This window comes from Aspergillus multicolor (assembly GCF_047715735.1).
Source record: "Aspergillus multicolor strain CBS 133.54 unplaced genomic scaffold BDW74scaffold_13, whole genome shotgun sequence".
NCBI classification, from domain to species: domain Eukaryota; kingdom Fungi; phylum Ascomycota; class Eurotiomycetes; order Eurotiales; family Aspergillaceae; genus Aspergillus; species Aspergillus multicolor.
The window spans coordinates 735723-752307 of NW_027395964.1; the positions used below are offsets into that span (position 1 = coordinate 735723).

Consider the following 16585-nt stretch of genomic DNA (forward strand, 5'->3'; position numbering starts at 1 on the left):
GGATATTAACTAGATAACTAGAAAAGTGCTAGTTAATAATACTTAGTTAAATATAAAAAAAATATTAATAAAAATATAAATCTAAGTTACTAAAAAAGCATTAGGGAAAGCTCTAGAAAAGCAAGGTAAAGACAAGTAATAAAAGGTAACACATAACTTAGGATTAATAAAAAATAGAATATAATAAGAGGCTATATGACTAAAGCTAAAAAAAAGTATAAAAAGGAACTTGCAGGAGTACTTAAAAAACTCCTAAAGAAATACCATGAATATATTAAATTATTTATAAAACCTAACTATTAATTATTGCAGCATAATAGCTATTATAAAGCTATGATACTATTAATACCTGGAGAAAAGTTACCGCAGGTATAGTAATACTAAAAATTGCCGGCAGAACTATAAGCAGAAATAAAGTTTATTTATAAGTTTAAAAAGGCAGGATATATTTATAAATTAAAATTATATATATCCTCGCGACCTATAATGGTGCCAAAGAAAGATAGGAAAGGCGCATGGGTAAAAAATAAATAATTAATTATTAATTATTATCTTCTTAATAAAGTAATAATTAATAACACTAATTAAGCACTATATATAAAATAAAAAAAAGATCTTTTATAAGGAGCTGTGATTTTAATAGTTTTTAATATTTAATAAAGTTACTATAACTTATAAATGCATGCTAAAGATATTTATAAAATAGTATTTTTTATAAATATAGGATTATATAAATAGGTTATTATATCTATAAGACTAAAGTAATTACTAGCTAAATTTACTAGGTATATAACTTATATACTAGGAAAGTTTATAAATAAAATTATTATTATTTACTTTAATAATATTATAGTTTACTTAAAGACCAAGGAAGAATATAATGCTTATATAAAAAAAGTTATATAAGTATTAATAAAGGCAGGACTTATAATAAGTATTAATAAATATATATTTAATATAAATAAGATTAAATACCTAGGCATGAAATATACACCAAAAGAATAAAAAATTAAGCTAGAAATAGTAAAAAAAATCTTAAGTTACTTAATATTAATAAATAAAAAAAAGTTAAAGGATTCCTAGGACTCTTAAAATATATATAAAAATACTTATTTACTTACACGCGTGATATATGCTTATTTACCAGACTATTATAAGATAATAAACCCTTTAAATAGGGATAAAAGCAGGAAAAAGTAGTGCAGGATATTAAAAAAAAGGTTAAGAAAGTACTTATATTATAGCCTTATAACCTGGAACTATAGTGCTATATAAAAATAAATATATTTAAAAAAGCTATAAAAATAGTTCTTAAATAAATAAATAAAAATAGGAAGTTACAACCAGTCATATTCTTTTTATAATAAATAATAAATATTAAGTAAAGATATAACACTTATAATTAAGAAGTGTTAGTAATTATAAAGGGATTTAAGAAATAAAGACATTACCTTTAAAAAGCAAAGCATAAAGTTATTATTTAAACTAACCACAAGAACTTAATATACTTTATAATAATAAAAAAACTTAATAAACAATAAATTAAATAAGCTTAGCAGCTATTGTAATATAGCTTTTAAATTAAGTATATTAATGGGAAAAAGAATATTACCGCAGACACACTAAGTAAAAGGCCTAATTACATAGTTAAAGTTAAGAACCCTAAGATAAATATTTTTTATAAGGACAGAAATATTCTTAGATTTAACTAAGACATTAAGCTAGCTACCATATATATAATTAATAATTACAAGTTCTTAGTGCAACTTAAAAAGAAATAACAGGGTAATAAATAACTCCAAGCATGGAACTAGAGAGCCTATTATAAAAAAAAAAGTAATAAACTACTCCTCTAGAATAGATTAATTATGGTACCTTAGAGCATGATTTAGAAAGTAATTAAATTATATCATAACCTATTATTAAAAGAACACCAAGGAATTAAGAAAATAATAAAAAAGATTTAACAAGCATACTTTTTTTTAAGAATGCATTAATAGGTTTAAGACTATATTATAAAATATAATAAATATAATTAGAATAAGCTATCTTAACACCAGCTGTACAGGAAAATATAAATACTAAATATTTTTATAAGACCTTGGGAAAGTATCACTGTTAATTTTATTACAGGGCTACTGCTATTTAAGGATCCTATTATAGGACTTACCTATACTAATATAATTACTATTATATATAAACTTATAAAATATATAATTATTAAACTAGTTATAAAGAATCTCACTGCAGAGAAACTAGTGCTATTAATACTATAAAAAGTATTTATTTAAACTAGACTACTAAAAAGATTTATATTTAATAAAGACAAGCTATTTACATTTAAGTTTTAGGAAATAATTATAGAAGCATGCGGAATAAGTTAAGATATGTTAACTATAAATTACTAATAAACAGACAGACAAATAAAAAGGATAATATAGTTAATTAAGTAATACTTACAGTATTACCTTAATTAAAATCAGGATAATTAGATTAAAATACTGCTAATAGCACAGTTTACTATTAATAATATAAAAAATACTATAATAAATATTTTGCCTTATTACACAAATTTAGGAAGAAACCTAAGAATAACATAAATATTATTACTAGCTAAAGAAAGGTTAAAATTAGTCTTAATATAAGTTAAGCACTTAAATATACTATATAAATTACTTGCGCGAGATATTAAGTAGGCTAAGGAAAGAATAAAATTTTATTATAATAAAAAGCGTAAGAACATGCTACTTTTAAAAAAGGGAGAAAGAATTTATCTCCTATAATAAATAATAAAAAAGAAAAATTTTAATATTAAGAGTAAATAACCAAGTAATAAACTTAATATAATAAAATATAGGCTATTTAAGATTAAAAAGAAACTTGCTAATAATAATTATTACCTATTATTACCAGCATAAATATAAGTGTACCCAGTGTTTTATATCTTATTACTTAAACTAATGCTAAATTTAGAAAATAACCATGATAAAGTAACCAACACTAATAAAAAATATAAAGTTAAATAAATCCTGGATTAATAAACACACAAGGGTTAGATTTAGTACTTTATTTACTAAAAGGGTTACTTATTAAAAAATAATTTATAAAAACTAGTTAGGCATCTTAATTACCTTAAAAAGATTTAGGAATTCTAGCTAAAAAATAGTTAAGGTTAAAAAAAAAGTTATTAAATAAAGGCATGGTAAAAGCCTCCGCAGCGTGGGTATTACTAAGAAAGTCTTATATAAAAAAGCCCCCGCTGCTTGCTATAATAGCTAACTAACTTTATTTTATTATATTTTTAATTGTTTTTTATTTCTGCTTCTTTTCTTTAAGCCTTTTAAGCTTTTTTATTTCTTTTATTTCATAAAATATAAAGTTGCCAGCATAACAGTTAAGAAGCTATTCTTACTTTTTAAAATAATAAGATTTTATAAGTAAGAGTTTTATTTATTTTTAAATTTTAAATTTTTTTAACTAAAGCTTTTATTACACCTGTATAAGATATTTTTATTTTATATCTAAAAAAGAAGGTTCTGCGTTAACACACTTTTAATATAATCTTATATACTTATTATAGTAACTTAAGTTTTTAAATTTAACACAAGATTTATTTAACTGCAAATACTAAATATAAGAAGTAATTATTATAAAATTATACTTTTTAATTTAATACTTAAGGTTATGCTTTTAAATACCTAAGCTAGAAGCTATCATGATAAGTTAGTAGCTAAATAATATAAAAAAAAATAGGTAATAAAATAAAAACTTACCTACAAGGCGCTGTATTACTTAAAGGATCTTTAGGGATAAAGAACCTAAGAAAGGGGGATTATTAGGGAACACGGCTAGCGCGGACTAATATTAGCTAATAAATTTATTATAATAATACAATGTAACTAGTGATTATATTAAGAACCAGAAGAATAAGATATTCTGCCTAATTATATTAAAAAATATAATACTAAACTAAAAAGAGACTATAGTTATATCTAGTAATATAAGGCTATAAAACAGGTGCTTTAATATAATATAATAAATATTATATTAAGCGCTTTATAATAATTTAATTTAGTTATATATTTAAAGAACTATCTTTACAGTATTAAATAGTTTTAGTTATTATTTATTATTTTTAAAAACTAAGCTACCCTACCTTTTAGTTTTTATTTAGTCTTTTATATAAGCTCTTTAACCTTAAGACTTGTACCTTCTCCTCTTACGCACAGAATATCCTTAAATCCCACCGGTTTAAGACGGATTGGCAGGCTTTATCTGACAGGCCCATGACATTGTACATAGCCCTTCCACAAGAACTTAAGAGATATCCGCGGAGGATCTTCCGCGGATAGGCTAAGTTAACACACAGCTAACTTAGCGTATATAAACAATACCTGTCCTCCGCAAGGGGAGAGTTTTAATTCTTAATATTAATGTTATAATAAAGCTAATTTCTAGAAAAAAAACTTATAAAACCTTTTTATTTTTATTTTTTAGGTATGTTATACCCTTTTATACTATTTATAAACCCCTTTTAAGGCCAAGGACCTTATAATTTTAATACTTATTAATACATTTAATTTATAAAAGGCAATTTACACCTATACCATGAACCCGGTTAACCTCGCGGTAACTAAAAATAATCTCTTATAAAACTATCCAGGGAGCACCTGTCCACCCCTTATAAGAAGATTTATTTATAGCTATTTATAAAAGCCTAATAAAATCTAACTTTAAAATTATTATATCTTTACATAAGAGGAAGCCACCCTTTTCACGGCTACTTAAGAAATTATTTCTGGAAAAACTTCGCGAGCAAGCAAGGTTATAAAAAAAAACTAAAATAAGCAAAGATAATTTAATAGCTTTATAAAAAATATATTACAAATAAGACCACTTGCAGGCATATATAAAAAGGATTAAACTCTTTTTTTATACCTTTTTAAAAAATTCTTATCTCGTGATTACCTAGTAAAAGGATTAGTATAGTATTAAAAGCTATATAAATTATTATATATTTATAAAAAAAGTTTAGGCCTTTAAAAAAACTAATATTTTTCTTATAAAAAAAGGTCTTAAACTTTATAGTACTTTATTTTAATTTAATACTACAAGATTTATAAAGCATGGAGTTTAAAATATTAAAAAACCTAATATAAATAACCTTCACAAGTCTCTCCTTAAATGGTTAGGAAATCCTGTAAATAAATTATATACTACGTGGAGTAAGGCTTTACGCATAAAACTAGTTAAGAATAAATTAGACTATGTGTACCTATAATATTAAAGGGAACAGTGGTTAAAGCTAGGAGAACAGGGAAATTAAACTAATATTATTTTTTTATAAATCTTTTTTAAATTATACTCACCTGTAATAAAGCAAAAGGTCCGCGAACAGCCATACTTTTTAAAAATACTTGCAAAATTAGTGTCCCTTGTTACTAAGCTTTAACTAAGCCTTTTTTTTATGTTACAAGATTAGACTAGTACTAATCTAAAACCTGTAAATATAAATTTTAAACTAAATAACTTTTTGCAGGGTAAGAACAAGGAACCTTTATAAGAAATAGGTAATTACAAGATTAAAAGGCCCGCTTTCATAAAAAAAAAGTAGGAGCCTTAGTGATATTATTATAAAAAAATTAAATGTATTAAATTAGATTATTTATATCTTTAAAAAAAGGTTAATAATTACCTGCTTGCAAGGGCTATAAAAGTAAAGTAAAAAAATATAATATTAAAGTATATTACTTAAAAGTACTTATAAAATCTTACTTATTAAAGTTAACAGGTGGCTAAGAGCCAGGAAAACCCTATATAATAATTTTAAAGTAAAAAATATATAATAAAAGGTAAAAAAATATAAGAATAAAAATACTAAAGCATGTTATTTATAAGCGCCTGGAAGACCTTATAAGCCATAATTATAAAAAGGCTAAAACTTAAAAGGACCTTTTAAAAATAACCTAAAAATAATATAAAATAAATAATAATAAAAAATCCGCGAAGGAATAGCCATACTTACAGAGTTCTTAAAGTGTGTTATTAAAAAAAAAGAAAAGGAAAAGAAGGGAGAGAACAAGAGGGTATTTTAGTATTAAAAACTAATATAAAAAAAATAACTTGGATTAATATTTCTCCCGCAAGTAATAATAAGTATAGCCAGCAGGTGCTATTATAAAAATTATAATCTTTTAACCTTTTTACTAAACTTCCTAAATAATATATAAAATAAAAGGGGGGCTGGAAGTACAGGACACCTAGCAGGGTTTTTATAAGGTTTATAGTACTAAAATAACCTTTATTTTATAAAGACCATACTTGCGGAAGTATTATACTTAAGGTACAAGGGAATATATAAAAATAATTAAATATAGTAAGGCACCTATAATAATAATATATATTTATAATTTATAACAAATCTTAATATATAAAAAAATAAATAATCTTGCAGGGCAAGGCCTAATACTTTAAAAAAGGGTATTTATAAAAACTTAATATAATTTAAAAAAGCTCTTAAGGCCGTGTATAAAGGGTTATAAGGGTAGTAGTATATTAGGAAGTATACCTTTTTTTATTATATAATGAAATTTTTTTTCCCGTATAAAGGGTTTTTTAAACTACCGCGGAGGTTTTTTAAGGGTACTTTAGAAGATTTAAGCTAGTTATAAAAACTATAAGAATATAGGCCTTAAGGGGACCAAGGCTATAAAAAAAGGGGGTAGTTATAAGGCCTATAATATTATATATAACCCTTTTATAAGAACTTAAGAGATATCCGCGGAGGACTTTTTATAAATAAGCTAAGTTAGCACCCATGCTAACTTAGTATATATAAAGAATACCTATCCTCCGCAACGGGAGAGTTTTAATCCTTAGCATTAATCTTATAATAAAGCTAATTTTTTTTAAAAAAAAGGCTTATTAAACCCTTTTATTCTTATGCTTTTAGGTGTATTACACCCTTTTACACTATTTGCAAACCCCTTCTAAGGCCAAGGACCTTATAGTTAAGCTTAATATTAAGAATTTAAGGCTTAAAATTCCTGCTAAGCTTAAGCCAAAATTTATTAAACTATTTTATATTTTAATAAAATTAAAATAAATGCTTATTACCTATATTTACCTAAAAAAATATAATTAAATTTATAATATTTTTTATATTTCTATGCTTAAGCCGTGGTAAGGCCAAAATAATACTAATATGATGCCAGAACTTAAAAAGGATAAAGAATAGGAAATTAATAATATTATAATATAAGATATTATTAAAAATAAAGACTTATACTTAGTAAAGTGGAAAAATTAGCCTTTAAGTATAATTAATAAGTACTAATTAAGGATATTAATGCCCTAGATTTAATATAAAAATATAAAAAGAAGCACTAAAAGGGAAATTATTTTAAAAAGGTAGTAAAATAACATTATATATACCGCGGAAGACCTTGCCAAAATAATATTAAAAAATCATTATTTTAGCCGTAAAATTAAAATTTTTTATAATTTATAATAAGCCTTACACATTTACAAGCCCCTATAAAAGGAAAAGCACTAAAAAAGTAAAAAAGTATTATTTATTAAAGGGGATAAACCTTAAACAAAGCTAGGAAGCCACTGCGGTAACTATATAATAATATAAAAAACTTTCTAAAATAATAAAGTAAGCTTGCTAAAAGGTAATTGAAAGTAAAATAAATCTTAAGCTCCTAAGAAGTAAGAATAAAGGGTATTACTGCCATGTATTAAATATATATAAAACCTGAAGTAAAAATAACTAAAATGCCTGAAATAAAGCCTAAATATTTTGAATAAAGATAGGAAATAAGACGTTTACCTTTTTAACATGGGCTGTAATATCCTTTTTCTTAAGATAAAACTTATAAATTATTTTAATAACCTTAATAAAAAAGCGCCCTTTTATTATAATTTACTAGGCAAAATCGCTATTACCCTTAATAAAACAAAAATAAGTATTAGTAACACAAGCAGTGTTTTTTTAAATTAAAGGCCCAGTAATTAGGAGCCAGAATATAATAAAAAAGGGCATGATATAATAAAGTTTTCTTATAATATTATATAATATTTTTACTAAGATTCTTCTTAGTTTTTATTACTAGACTAAACTTTTTTATACACCTTTTTAGTAAATTTAAAGGCTTTAAGAAGGTAGAATATCACTTAGTAAATACTAAGCAGTGACTTATTATTTTAAGTTATCTTATTTTTTAGCCTTTTTGTTATTAGGTTAGGGCTAAAACCTGTGGTACTAGGTTAAGAGGCTGGCTAGATTAGTAGTGTTGCTTATTATTATTAATCTAGTTTAAGACCTTGCGTATTAATACTTAAATAATATAAAATAGGGGGGTATTTGCTAGCTTACAGGTATTATTTCTCTTATAGCACTAGCGGTATAAGATAAAAGAGACTGTGTTTATAATATAATTAATTAAAAAGGGTTTAAAGGTATCTTTAGGGTTTATTACTGCTAAAGCGGTATAAAAATAATAAAGGCACTAGTAAACTTTTAGAATAATTAAAGTCTTAATAATATTTTTTATGCTTTAGGGCCATAATAATAATAAAATCAAGATAAAAGACTTGTAAAGTATATAAAAATAGGATATATTTATTTTAAAGAAAATGTAAAAAAAAGAAAAGAGGTTAAGAAAAAGAATTTATTATTTTATATTTAGCTACCTATATAAAAACTATTACTATAATAGTAATCTTTAAACCTGAATATAACCTAATTAAGATAATAATAATTCTTAGCCAGATTATATTTAAATTATCCCTTTATGTTGCTTATAGCCAAAATAATAACATATAATATTATTTAAATAATCTTAATATAAGACTTAAATATTAATAAGGTAATACTGGATAAATCCCCTGTAAATAAAAGTTATTATAAATACCTTAATCTTAAGCATAAAACTACAAAGTGCTAAAAAAAGATAACATAAAGTTATTAAGAAATATAAAAAACTTAATATAGAATCCTTAATATTATTTATAAATTAAGATTAATCCTTTTAGGAGCAGGCAAAGTTATTAACCTTAAGTAATAAAAAAGGCTTAATAATATAAAAAAATAAAATTAAATAATATTATAACTAATTCTCCCCATGTATTTAAGGCCAACCCTTAGCATAGCTTAATTAGCTAAGAGTTAGTTTTTATGATATGCAACCTAGAGATTAACCACCATTCCACCCCCTTTTCCTTAGTATTCTGCTTTGTACCTGTCTCTATATCCCAGGCCGTTACATATAGTCCTTATAATATATATATATATATATATATATATATATATTTAACTATTCTTCTTATATTCAAGTCCACAAAGGCCTTAGTAATTTATTTTTTAAAGCCTTAGTATATGTTAAAAATATTATTAAATTTCTGTAATCTTTTTTAGGGTTATTTTAAAAGTCCTGTATATATATATATCTTAAACTATTCAAAAGCGGCTTTAATAAGGTGTATTTTTTCTAAATATAACCTTATTAAACTTAGGCGTAGTTTGAAGGTTATTCATCTCAATATACATGTTTATTATAATTTAATAACTTCTTAAGTTTAAATATTTAACCTTAAAAAAGTTAGCTTGCTTAACCTTAGAACCTTTGAACACTATAAGTTTATTAGTCTTAACTATCAAGTAGCTAATTACTACCTTAGTCAAATAATTATGGAAGCATGCGGAATAAGTTAAGATATATTAATCATAGATTATTAATAAATAAATAGGTAAATAAAAAGAATAATAAAATTAATTAATGATACTTATAATACTACCTTAATAAAAATAAGACAATTAGGTTTAAAAAACTATTAATAACATAGTCTATTATTAATAATATAAAAAATACCATAACCGCTGCATGGCATGCCCAGGGACAACGCATTTGCAACCAGGAGTATCAAACATGAGCTAGATAGTAAAGTCGCAGCTGGACGTTCCTTTCCTTTCCCGTGAGCAACGGAAATACCTCCTGGGTTGATATAGAAACCCTTAGGACAATGCCTATCTGTTCTATAAATTTAATGAAACGACTTATTTGAAGCGCAGCTGGCGGAAGCAATTAGCTTTTTCATGATCCATGGAGCCAGGGAGCCCGTGATCCTTATCCCCGTTTCAACAACAGCCATTATTCAGGATTACTAGAGCGCTGCTTTATGTACGTGGATATATTACGCGTCAATTTAGAGAACGACTAATATCTTTGAGGATTCATCAATGCAGATATCCGGAACCTTGAACCTGCACTAAAGGGCGAGTCTCTATTTAAAGTCATCAACATCAAAGGCAAGGCATCCTCGGTAAGCCGAGCCACGGCATGCCGAATCACCCCTCGGTGTCGGCATCAGGGTTGGACCACCGTCAACTCTATCTTTGAAATGGGGGTGTCTGAAAATGCTATAGAAGTATCTATGTCATGGGCAAGAAGTTGAGGCTTGCTCAGAGCTTGATAGAGCAACAAGGACTAGTACTAGTTCAAAACTACACGTCGGGATACCAGGCTCGGATATCCATGGCTCCCCGTGGCTATGTCGGGAAAATATATCTATGCGATTCCGAAGCCACCACAAACCCTAACTAAGATTGTTCCACCAAAGGTAGTAACTCTTACCGTAGCATTCGAACTACATGCTGACCGGAGAACGGAGTTTAGATCGTGGTCCGCCCTAATGGGCCGAAGCAAAAACGGCTTAATGGGTGGGGAAAGAGCACCCATGGACTGCAGGTGGATGCTATTTAACTCTGGCGGTTCCAGTGGCAAGAAACCCCCCTGCTGGCCACCCAATATTTCTTTCAGTCCTTTTAAGGCCACGCTATTATACCTTGTGGCAGGATCATATCATGCAGTCCTTCAAGCTGTCGCTCGCCAATGGCGGAACAGTCGCTGGAATCAGCAATATTCCTCTTGTATCTACGTCTCCTTGTTACCGTCCCCTAATTGTCGGTCTTCACGGCGGTATATACGGCTGCCATTACTTCGACGCCAACAAGGAGTACACCGCTGCTAAACAGAGTAGCGCGCTAGGTGTGCCGTTTGCCGCCATCGACCGCCCCTGCTACGGCGGGACAAGCTCGTTCCTCCCCGTCCCGGGGGACTCAAACTTCACGACCGAAACCGGTCGCTGGCTCCATGAATATATCCTTCCGGCAATATGGACTGAGTTCGGGCTACCCAACAACTGCAACTGCATCGTTCTCCTAGCACACAGCCTTGGCGTAATGGGCGCAACATATGCCGCCGCTCTGCACGCCCAAGAGAAACCCCCTGCGTATCCACTAGGGGGTTTCATCGCCTCCGGGCTGGGAGAACAGTTTCTCTCAAGCGGCGAGCGAGTTCCAATCCCCGAGGCAAATGTGCCGCCCTACCATACTCTCTTCCCACTCGACGTTAAAGACCGAATGATGTTCCGCCGTGGGACCGTCGACCCGGAGATTCTCGCGCTTAGCGAGCGCTTGAACGTACCAAGTCCCCTCGCAGATGCCGCGGATCTCCCGACCGTCTGGGTACCCAAGTGGAGAGAATGGGCGGCGCATATAACAGCCCCAGTCAAGTTCGCCCTCGTCAAGCAGGATTGTTTCTTTAAGGGGAGTGAGGAGCTTGTCCGGAGCTGTACTGAAGCATTTATGAAGAGTGCCAGGGTCGATGGAAATTTTATCAGAGGTGCGCCGCATTGTCTAGAGCTGAGCTATTGGGCGCAGGGGTGGTATGCGAGTTGCTTTGGGTTTGCGTTGGAGTGTGCGGCTTCTCTTGCTGTTCGTGTATCGGTATAGATCTTTCACTAATCTGTCCTTCCATATGGTCCCTGCAAGGGAGACTGAATTGACCTGCTTCTCAAGGAAGTAAACGACTGTCACACGACTATCAAAGTAATGAGCATCGAATGTCTATGAGGACCTTGTTGCTATCTGCTTGCGAGCCGTTACCCAAGTACAAATTCAAGATGTCATCCAGTGTAAACAGTATTCCCGCCTATCTCCGAAGCCCGATCATACTAACCCCTACCCTACTATGGTACATCACAGAATGGTCAGTCCACCATCAACCATATGCACCCCGCCAGTACAAAATCCTGCAGCATCATCAAGCAAGTACGCCACCAGCCCAACAATCTCCTTCGAAGATCCCAACTTCCCCAATGGGATACGGCCCTTGATCGCCTCGATTCCGCTCTCCGAGACCACATTCCTTAGCATAGGAGTGTCAATCGGACCACTGCATCACACCCACCGGTTAGCACCAAGCCATAAGCAGTTTCAGAGCGGGAAAACTCACGGACAAACCGCATTAACCCTCACATTAAACCCCGCCGCATCCGCCGCATCCGCCCTCATAACGCCCAGAACCACATGCTTGCTTGCTGTATACGAGGCAAGATTCTTCGAGCCCCGAACGCTCGCATTACTCCCAAAGACCATGACCAAGCCTGTCTCCATATCTTTTTTCTCAACAGCAGAAACCATAACGCCCAGCGCCGCCGCACGACATTCAGCGCCCCCCGCACATTGACCTCCTGCGCGAACTCCCACCCTTCGTCGCTGATATTCCAGATCGGCTCTTTTCCTGAGTCGTGCGGGTGGACGCCTGCTGTGTTCACGGCGCCATCGAGACGTCTGAAGTGTTCGACTGTGTCCGCGATCCAGGATTCCACGGCGGTACGCTCGCGGAGGTCTGCGGTGCGCGTGAGGACGTTTTCGGCACCGATTTGGGAAGTAAGTTTGGTCGTCGTGGTTTCGAGGCCTGATGCTGAGCTATCCGTTATTGAGAGGCGCGCGCCCAGGGAGGCGAGGTGGTAGGCGATGACTTTTCCTTGCAGTGAGGACATGTTTGGTTGAGGCAAAATACGGAGATAAAAGTTGAACGGCACAGATGGCACTTGGAAGAGGCAATTTTGGCAAGATATATCAAGCACCAGACCCGGCCAGGTCTTGCCTATACCATGTTTTCCAATTAGGGATATGATAATGGAAATAGTACGGAGTTAACTAATTGCTGACGGCTAAGTGGGTCTCTAGGGGCCCGGAACCATGGAAGCTCGAGCCCACGGCCGGGACGCTCCGACAGGTCCCCACTGCCTAACCCTAAGCCCCTACAGTTCAGGCTTGAGCAAATGAGTGAAACGAGGTTGCTAGGTATTAAATTGAACATAAAAATTGAAGAGAACCAACGCGAGAGCTAACTATCTCTATACCTCCAGTAGTACTCCTTAGGCGCGTCAAGCTATCATACGGCAATAAAGGACAGCCCAACCTGAGCACCAACCGCAAGTAAAACCATAAGACCACGCCCTATCTTGGTGACCAAGGGTCTTTTATCGAAAACCGTCATCCGAACTAAGAAGTGCTGGGCGACTAGATTATGATGCGAGTTAATGCAAGACGCAATTTGGAAGCCGTCGAGCGCCTCGAGCTCTAGGGGCTTCGCGAGAGCCCTATCTAGGTCATGGGAATCATGCCATCCCATCTATACATTAATCAGTTAGTTATACTGTACAAAAATGTGTAGTTGGTAGAATTACTGCAGAAGAGGCCCAGACTTACACTGGAGACAGGCATAATGGAAACCCAAACTCCCAGCAACCCTAACGCATCGAGAGCCCTTTCCTTGTGGGTAAGGTTCTTCCTCATGGTATCCCGGAGGATGTGCGATGCATTAGTTGTCATGGTGCTAGGGTGAATGACAATGGTAGCCTGGCTCACTTTTCCGCTGCGGTGCTCGATATGTATGTGACATGTACAGTGTATACTGGTTTGTGATGTTGGGGTTGGTGCCATGGACATCTTTTGTGGTATTGCTGGGACTTGATGTTGTCGATCTAGTGGACCTAGAAGAAATAGTAAGAGCCTGGCCTTTAGGAAATGACTCAAGGGGTTCTTCTGGTCAATGTAGGTATGGTCTCCAATTTGACCTGAGGGTTATAAAAGGTCTTGTAGAGGTCAACGACGTTGGCCCTTTTAGAGCCATCATGCTCAATAGTGCTTCGTCATATTCAGTCCTCATTCAGGATTCGGAGGCTCATCGACCTGCGTAATTGTCCTCATCTGTATCAGTGGAGTGATCTCGTATGCAGCGTGTCTTCTCTCGATATAGTCCTCAAAATCGGTTCCTATGATACCATAGGTCCTCGGTATATAACAATGGTCCTCAAAAGGCCATGACCGAAGGAAAGCCTCAGTAAAGGTGCAATTCGGTCACAATCTAGAGGAAATTGCCCTCAGGCGGCATAGCGGAGTTTACGAGGAATTGTCCTCACACCAAGATACCTAGGTAGATCTTTCCTAGGCGCGATTGGCAGGGCTTTTATTGCTCCTAACGCCTTCGCCTGGGAAGGGAGATTCGTCCTGGCCTCAGCTTTAAATTAGGAGTGCCACTCAAGAAAGACCCAGAAATCCAATGGTAAAAAAACCTCCACGATCCTCAACGCCAATCCAACATTATGAGTTGTGCTCATTGGGCGCTTTGGTAATCGGGGGGGCGTCAGGTCAGCCAATGAAAAAGGATCCAGGATTGTCCTCACACCACAGGTAGCAGGGCACTGAACCCTTGTCATGTGGAGCATGATTCCTCCGAGTCTTAACAAGCCAATCACAGTGGCCGAAAATGGCCCTCATCTGCAGCTGGGTCCAGGACATGACGCGGCGTGAGGCTCTCCATCCCCGGTCAGCCCAGGCCACCCCGTCGCACCTTTCTTTATATTCTCTCTAGCCTCCCATCTTACCTTTCCTCTGTCCTTCGCATTCTCAGTCACTTATAGACTGATCCGGCCGTTAAGGCTTGTCCTTTGCGCCAGAGCCCACCAATCTCCCTTGTCATTGACATACATACCCTCCCTGTCTGGAGTGATCGCGGGATAGTCTATCCCGCGAGTCCCCCATTCAGGGTTTCTACAATGATCATCATTTAAATCATAACGGACACTGGTCTTTCGACAGTCCTGACACTTCCCTCTCATGGTTCGAAAACAATGACAGCTCTTCTGATCAATCTGGTTACTGGGCGCAACCTTCGGATTGTTCGTCTGGTCTCCCGTACGATCCCGCAGACTTCGACAGCATACCTGCGTCAATCATACATGAGGACCTGGCGTCTTTTCCTTTTCCCGCAAATACGCTACCCCTACATACGTCTGACCTTCCCTCAGAGGTCTGTTCGGATGGTTGCTCATTGTCCCAGATTGATACCGGTACAACTTCCACACCTTCACTCTCGAACACCCTCCCATCTTCTTTTTCCGCTGGCGTGGGCCCATCGCCAGACATTGCATCTCTATCGTCAAATTCCTTTGCATATGAACGGATTTCTGGCTCTGACTACCGCATAATCTCACCTAATGCTCTGGACCCCATTGTCTCCTGCCCCCATCTCCAATGCAACTTCTGCGAGGGCCTATTTATGGGTCAGCACGCCCTGTCGTGAGTTATGTCTACCGCCATTCTCCCTGTTAATTACTGACCTTGCTCTAAACAGCCGCCACAAATCAAAGGCTCACCACGTCTGCGAACTCGGATGTGTAGATAAAGCCTTTTCCTCCCCGCGCAACAGGGTCAGGCATTATGGGAATGCGCACGGTCAGAGTACGTTCAGCTACCAGTGTGCTTGCAACACAAAGTTCTCCGGCGAGCGTCGCGACAACTACCTTCGCCATCTAAAGAGCTGCAGCACATCGCTTCAACAGCCATACATCTGCGGTCGCGACTCACATAGGACTTACGATAAAGTCGAGCACATTGCCCATCTTCAAGCATGCAAAGGACAGGTAGGTAGAAAGAAGAAGAAGAACCAGACAAGGAGTCAAACTTATCAAGAGTGAAGAGTCGTCTTAGTATCCTTTTCCTGGAGTTGTACGTCAATCCAACAGTTTAGTTGTCTTACTTTTGTACCTTGGAGGGGACCGTCGGGTGCTGTGGATTGACCTTGGTCGCCCTTTTTGGTGGTGATGATCCTTTTCCTTTTCCTTTCCTTTCCTTGATTTTGTTATTGTTTGCTTTGTGTCTCTTAAAGTCTTTGATATATCCCGCCATGTTTGCGTTTGTCTACCACTTCTCCTCCAAATGACTGCTCAATGTGTTCATTAGCATTTACCTATCCTATGCCCTTATCGTTCGGGGGACGGAAGGTTACTCTTGATGTTTTGCGTGCATCCTTTGGCATCCTGCCTTTACTTTATCTTTTTGCTCTTGTTTTCTGTTGTTGTATTTCTTTTCCCCCAGATTGCACCAGTGTCCACAATGCATCTACCTATTTATACCACGTTTTTGCGGATCCAGGGGTTGCATCGTCAACTTCTGGACCACTGTATTTTCTAGCCTCTGCCGCATAGACGGTGGATGTGCTGCGGCTGCAGACTTTAAAAGTATGCCCTGATTGACCCCAGTCCCTCTATATTTATTCGCTCTACCTGCTTGGCCTGTAGAAAAGGCCAATTGCACGTCCTTAAAGAGAACTTGGCACGCAAACATGCCTGCTTGCTCCTACGTATGTAATATCTGCTCGCCCGGTATTTGATGTGTTGGGCTTCGGGGTAACCCAAAAACGTGGATGTATTCTCACACTCTATACCT

The 16585-nt window shown here is 34.2% G+C and overlaps 5 protein-coding genes across 5 annotated transcripts; 3 read left to right on the forward strand and 2 right to left on the reverse strand.

Annotated features, from left to right (window-relative positions):
- Positions 1-10867: 10867 nt before the first annotated feature.
- On the forward strand, positions 10868-11797 carry BDW74DRAFT_185453 (uncharacterized protein; the record flags this gene model as incomplete). Its single annotated transcript, XM_073731042.1, has 1 exon — positions 10868-11797. The coding sequence occupies one exon, from the start codon at positions 10868-10870 to the stop codon at positions 11795-11797; it is 930 nt and encodes a 309-aa protein (XP_073583740.1).
- Positions 11798-12043: 246 nt separating this feature from the next.
- On the reverse strand, positions 12044-12849 carry BDW74DRAFT_168144 (SDR family NAD(P)-dependent oxidoreductase; the record flags this gene model as incomplete). Its single annotated transcript, XM_073726782.1, has 3 exons — positions 12044-12239; positions 12300-12469; positions 12508-12849. 3 exons carry the CDS (start codon positions 12847-12849, stop codon positions 12044-12046), a joined length of 708 nt encoding a protein of 235 aa, XP_073583741.1.
- Positions 12850-13247: 398 nt separating this feature from the next.
- Positions 13248-13687, reverse strand: BDW74DRAFT_178583 (uncharacterized protein; the record flags this gene model as incomplete). Its single annotated transcript, XM_073729240.1, has 2 exons — positions 13248-13487; positions 13565-13687. The coding sequence occupies 2 exons, from the start codon at positions 13685-13687 to the stop codon at positions 13248-13250; spliced, it is 363 nt and encodes a 120-aa protein (XP_073583742.1).
- BDW74DRAFT_153973 (uncharacterized protein) lies at positions 13397-14262 on the forward strand. The gene is made up of 2 exons (XM_073724601.1): positions 13397-13487; positions 13565-14262. The coding sequence occupies exon 2, from the start codon at positions 13756-13758 to the stop codon at positions 14053-14055; it is 300 nt and encodes a 99-aa protein (XP_073583743.1). The 5' UTR covers positions 13397-13487; positions 13565-13755; the 3' UTR covers positions 14056-14262.
- Positions 14263-15165: 903 nt separating this feature from the next.
- BDW74DRAFT_25156 (uncharacterized protein) lies at positions 15166-15960 on the forward strand. The gene has a single exon (XM_073732321.1). It carries the CDS (start codon positions 15355-15357, stop codon positions 15832-15834), a length of 480 nt encoding a protein of 159 aa, XP_073583744.1. The 5' UTR covers positions 15166-15354; the 3' UTR covers positions 15835-15960.
- Positions 15961-16585: the final 625 nt, after the last annotated feature.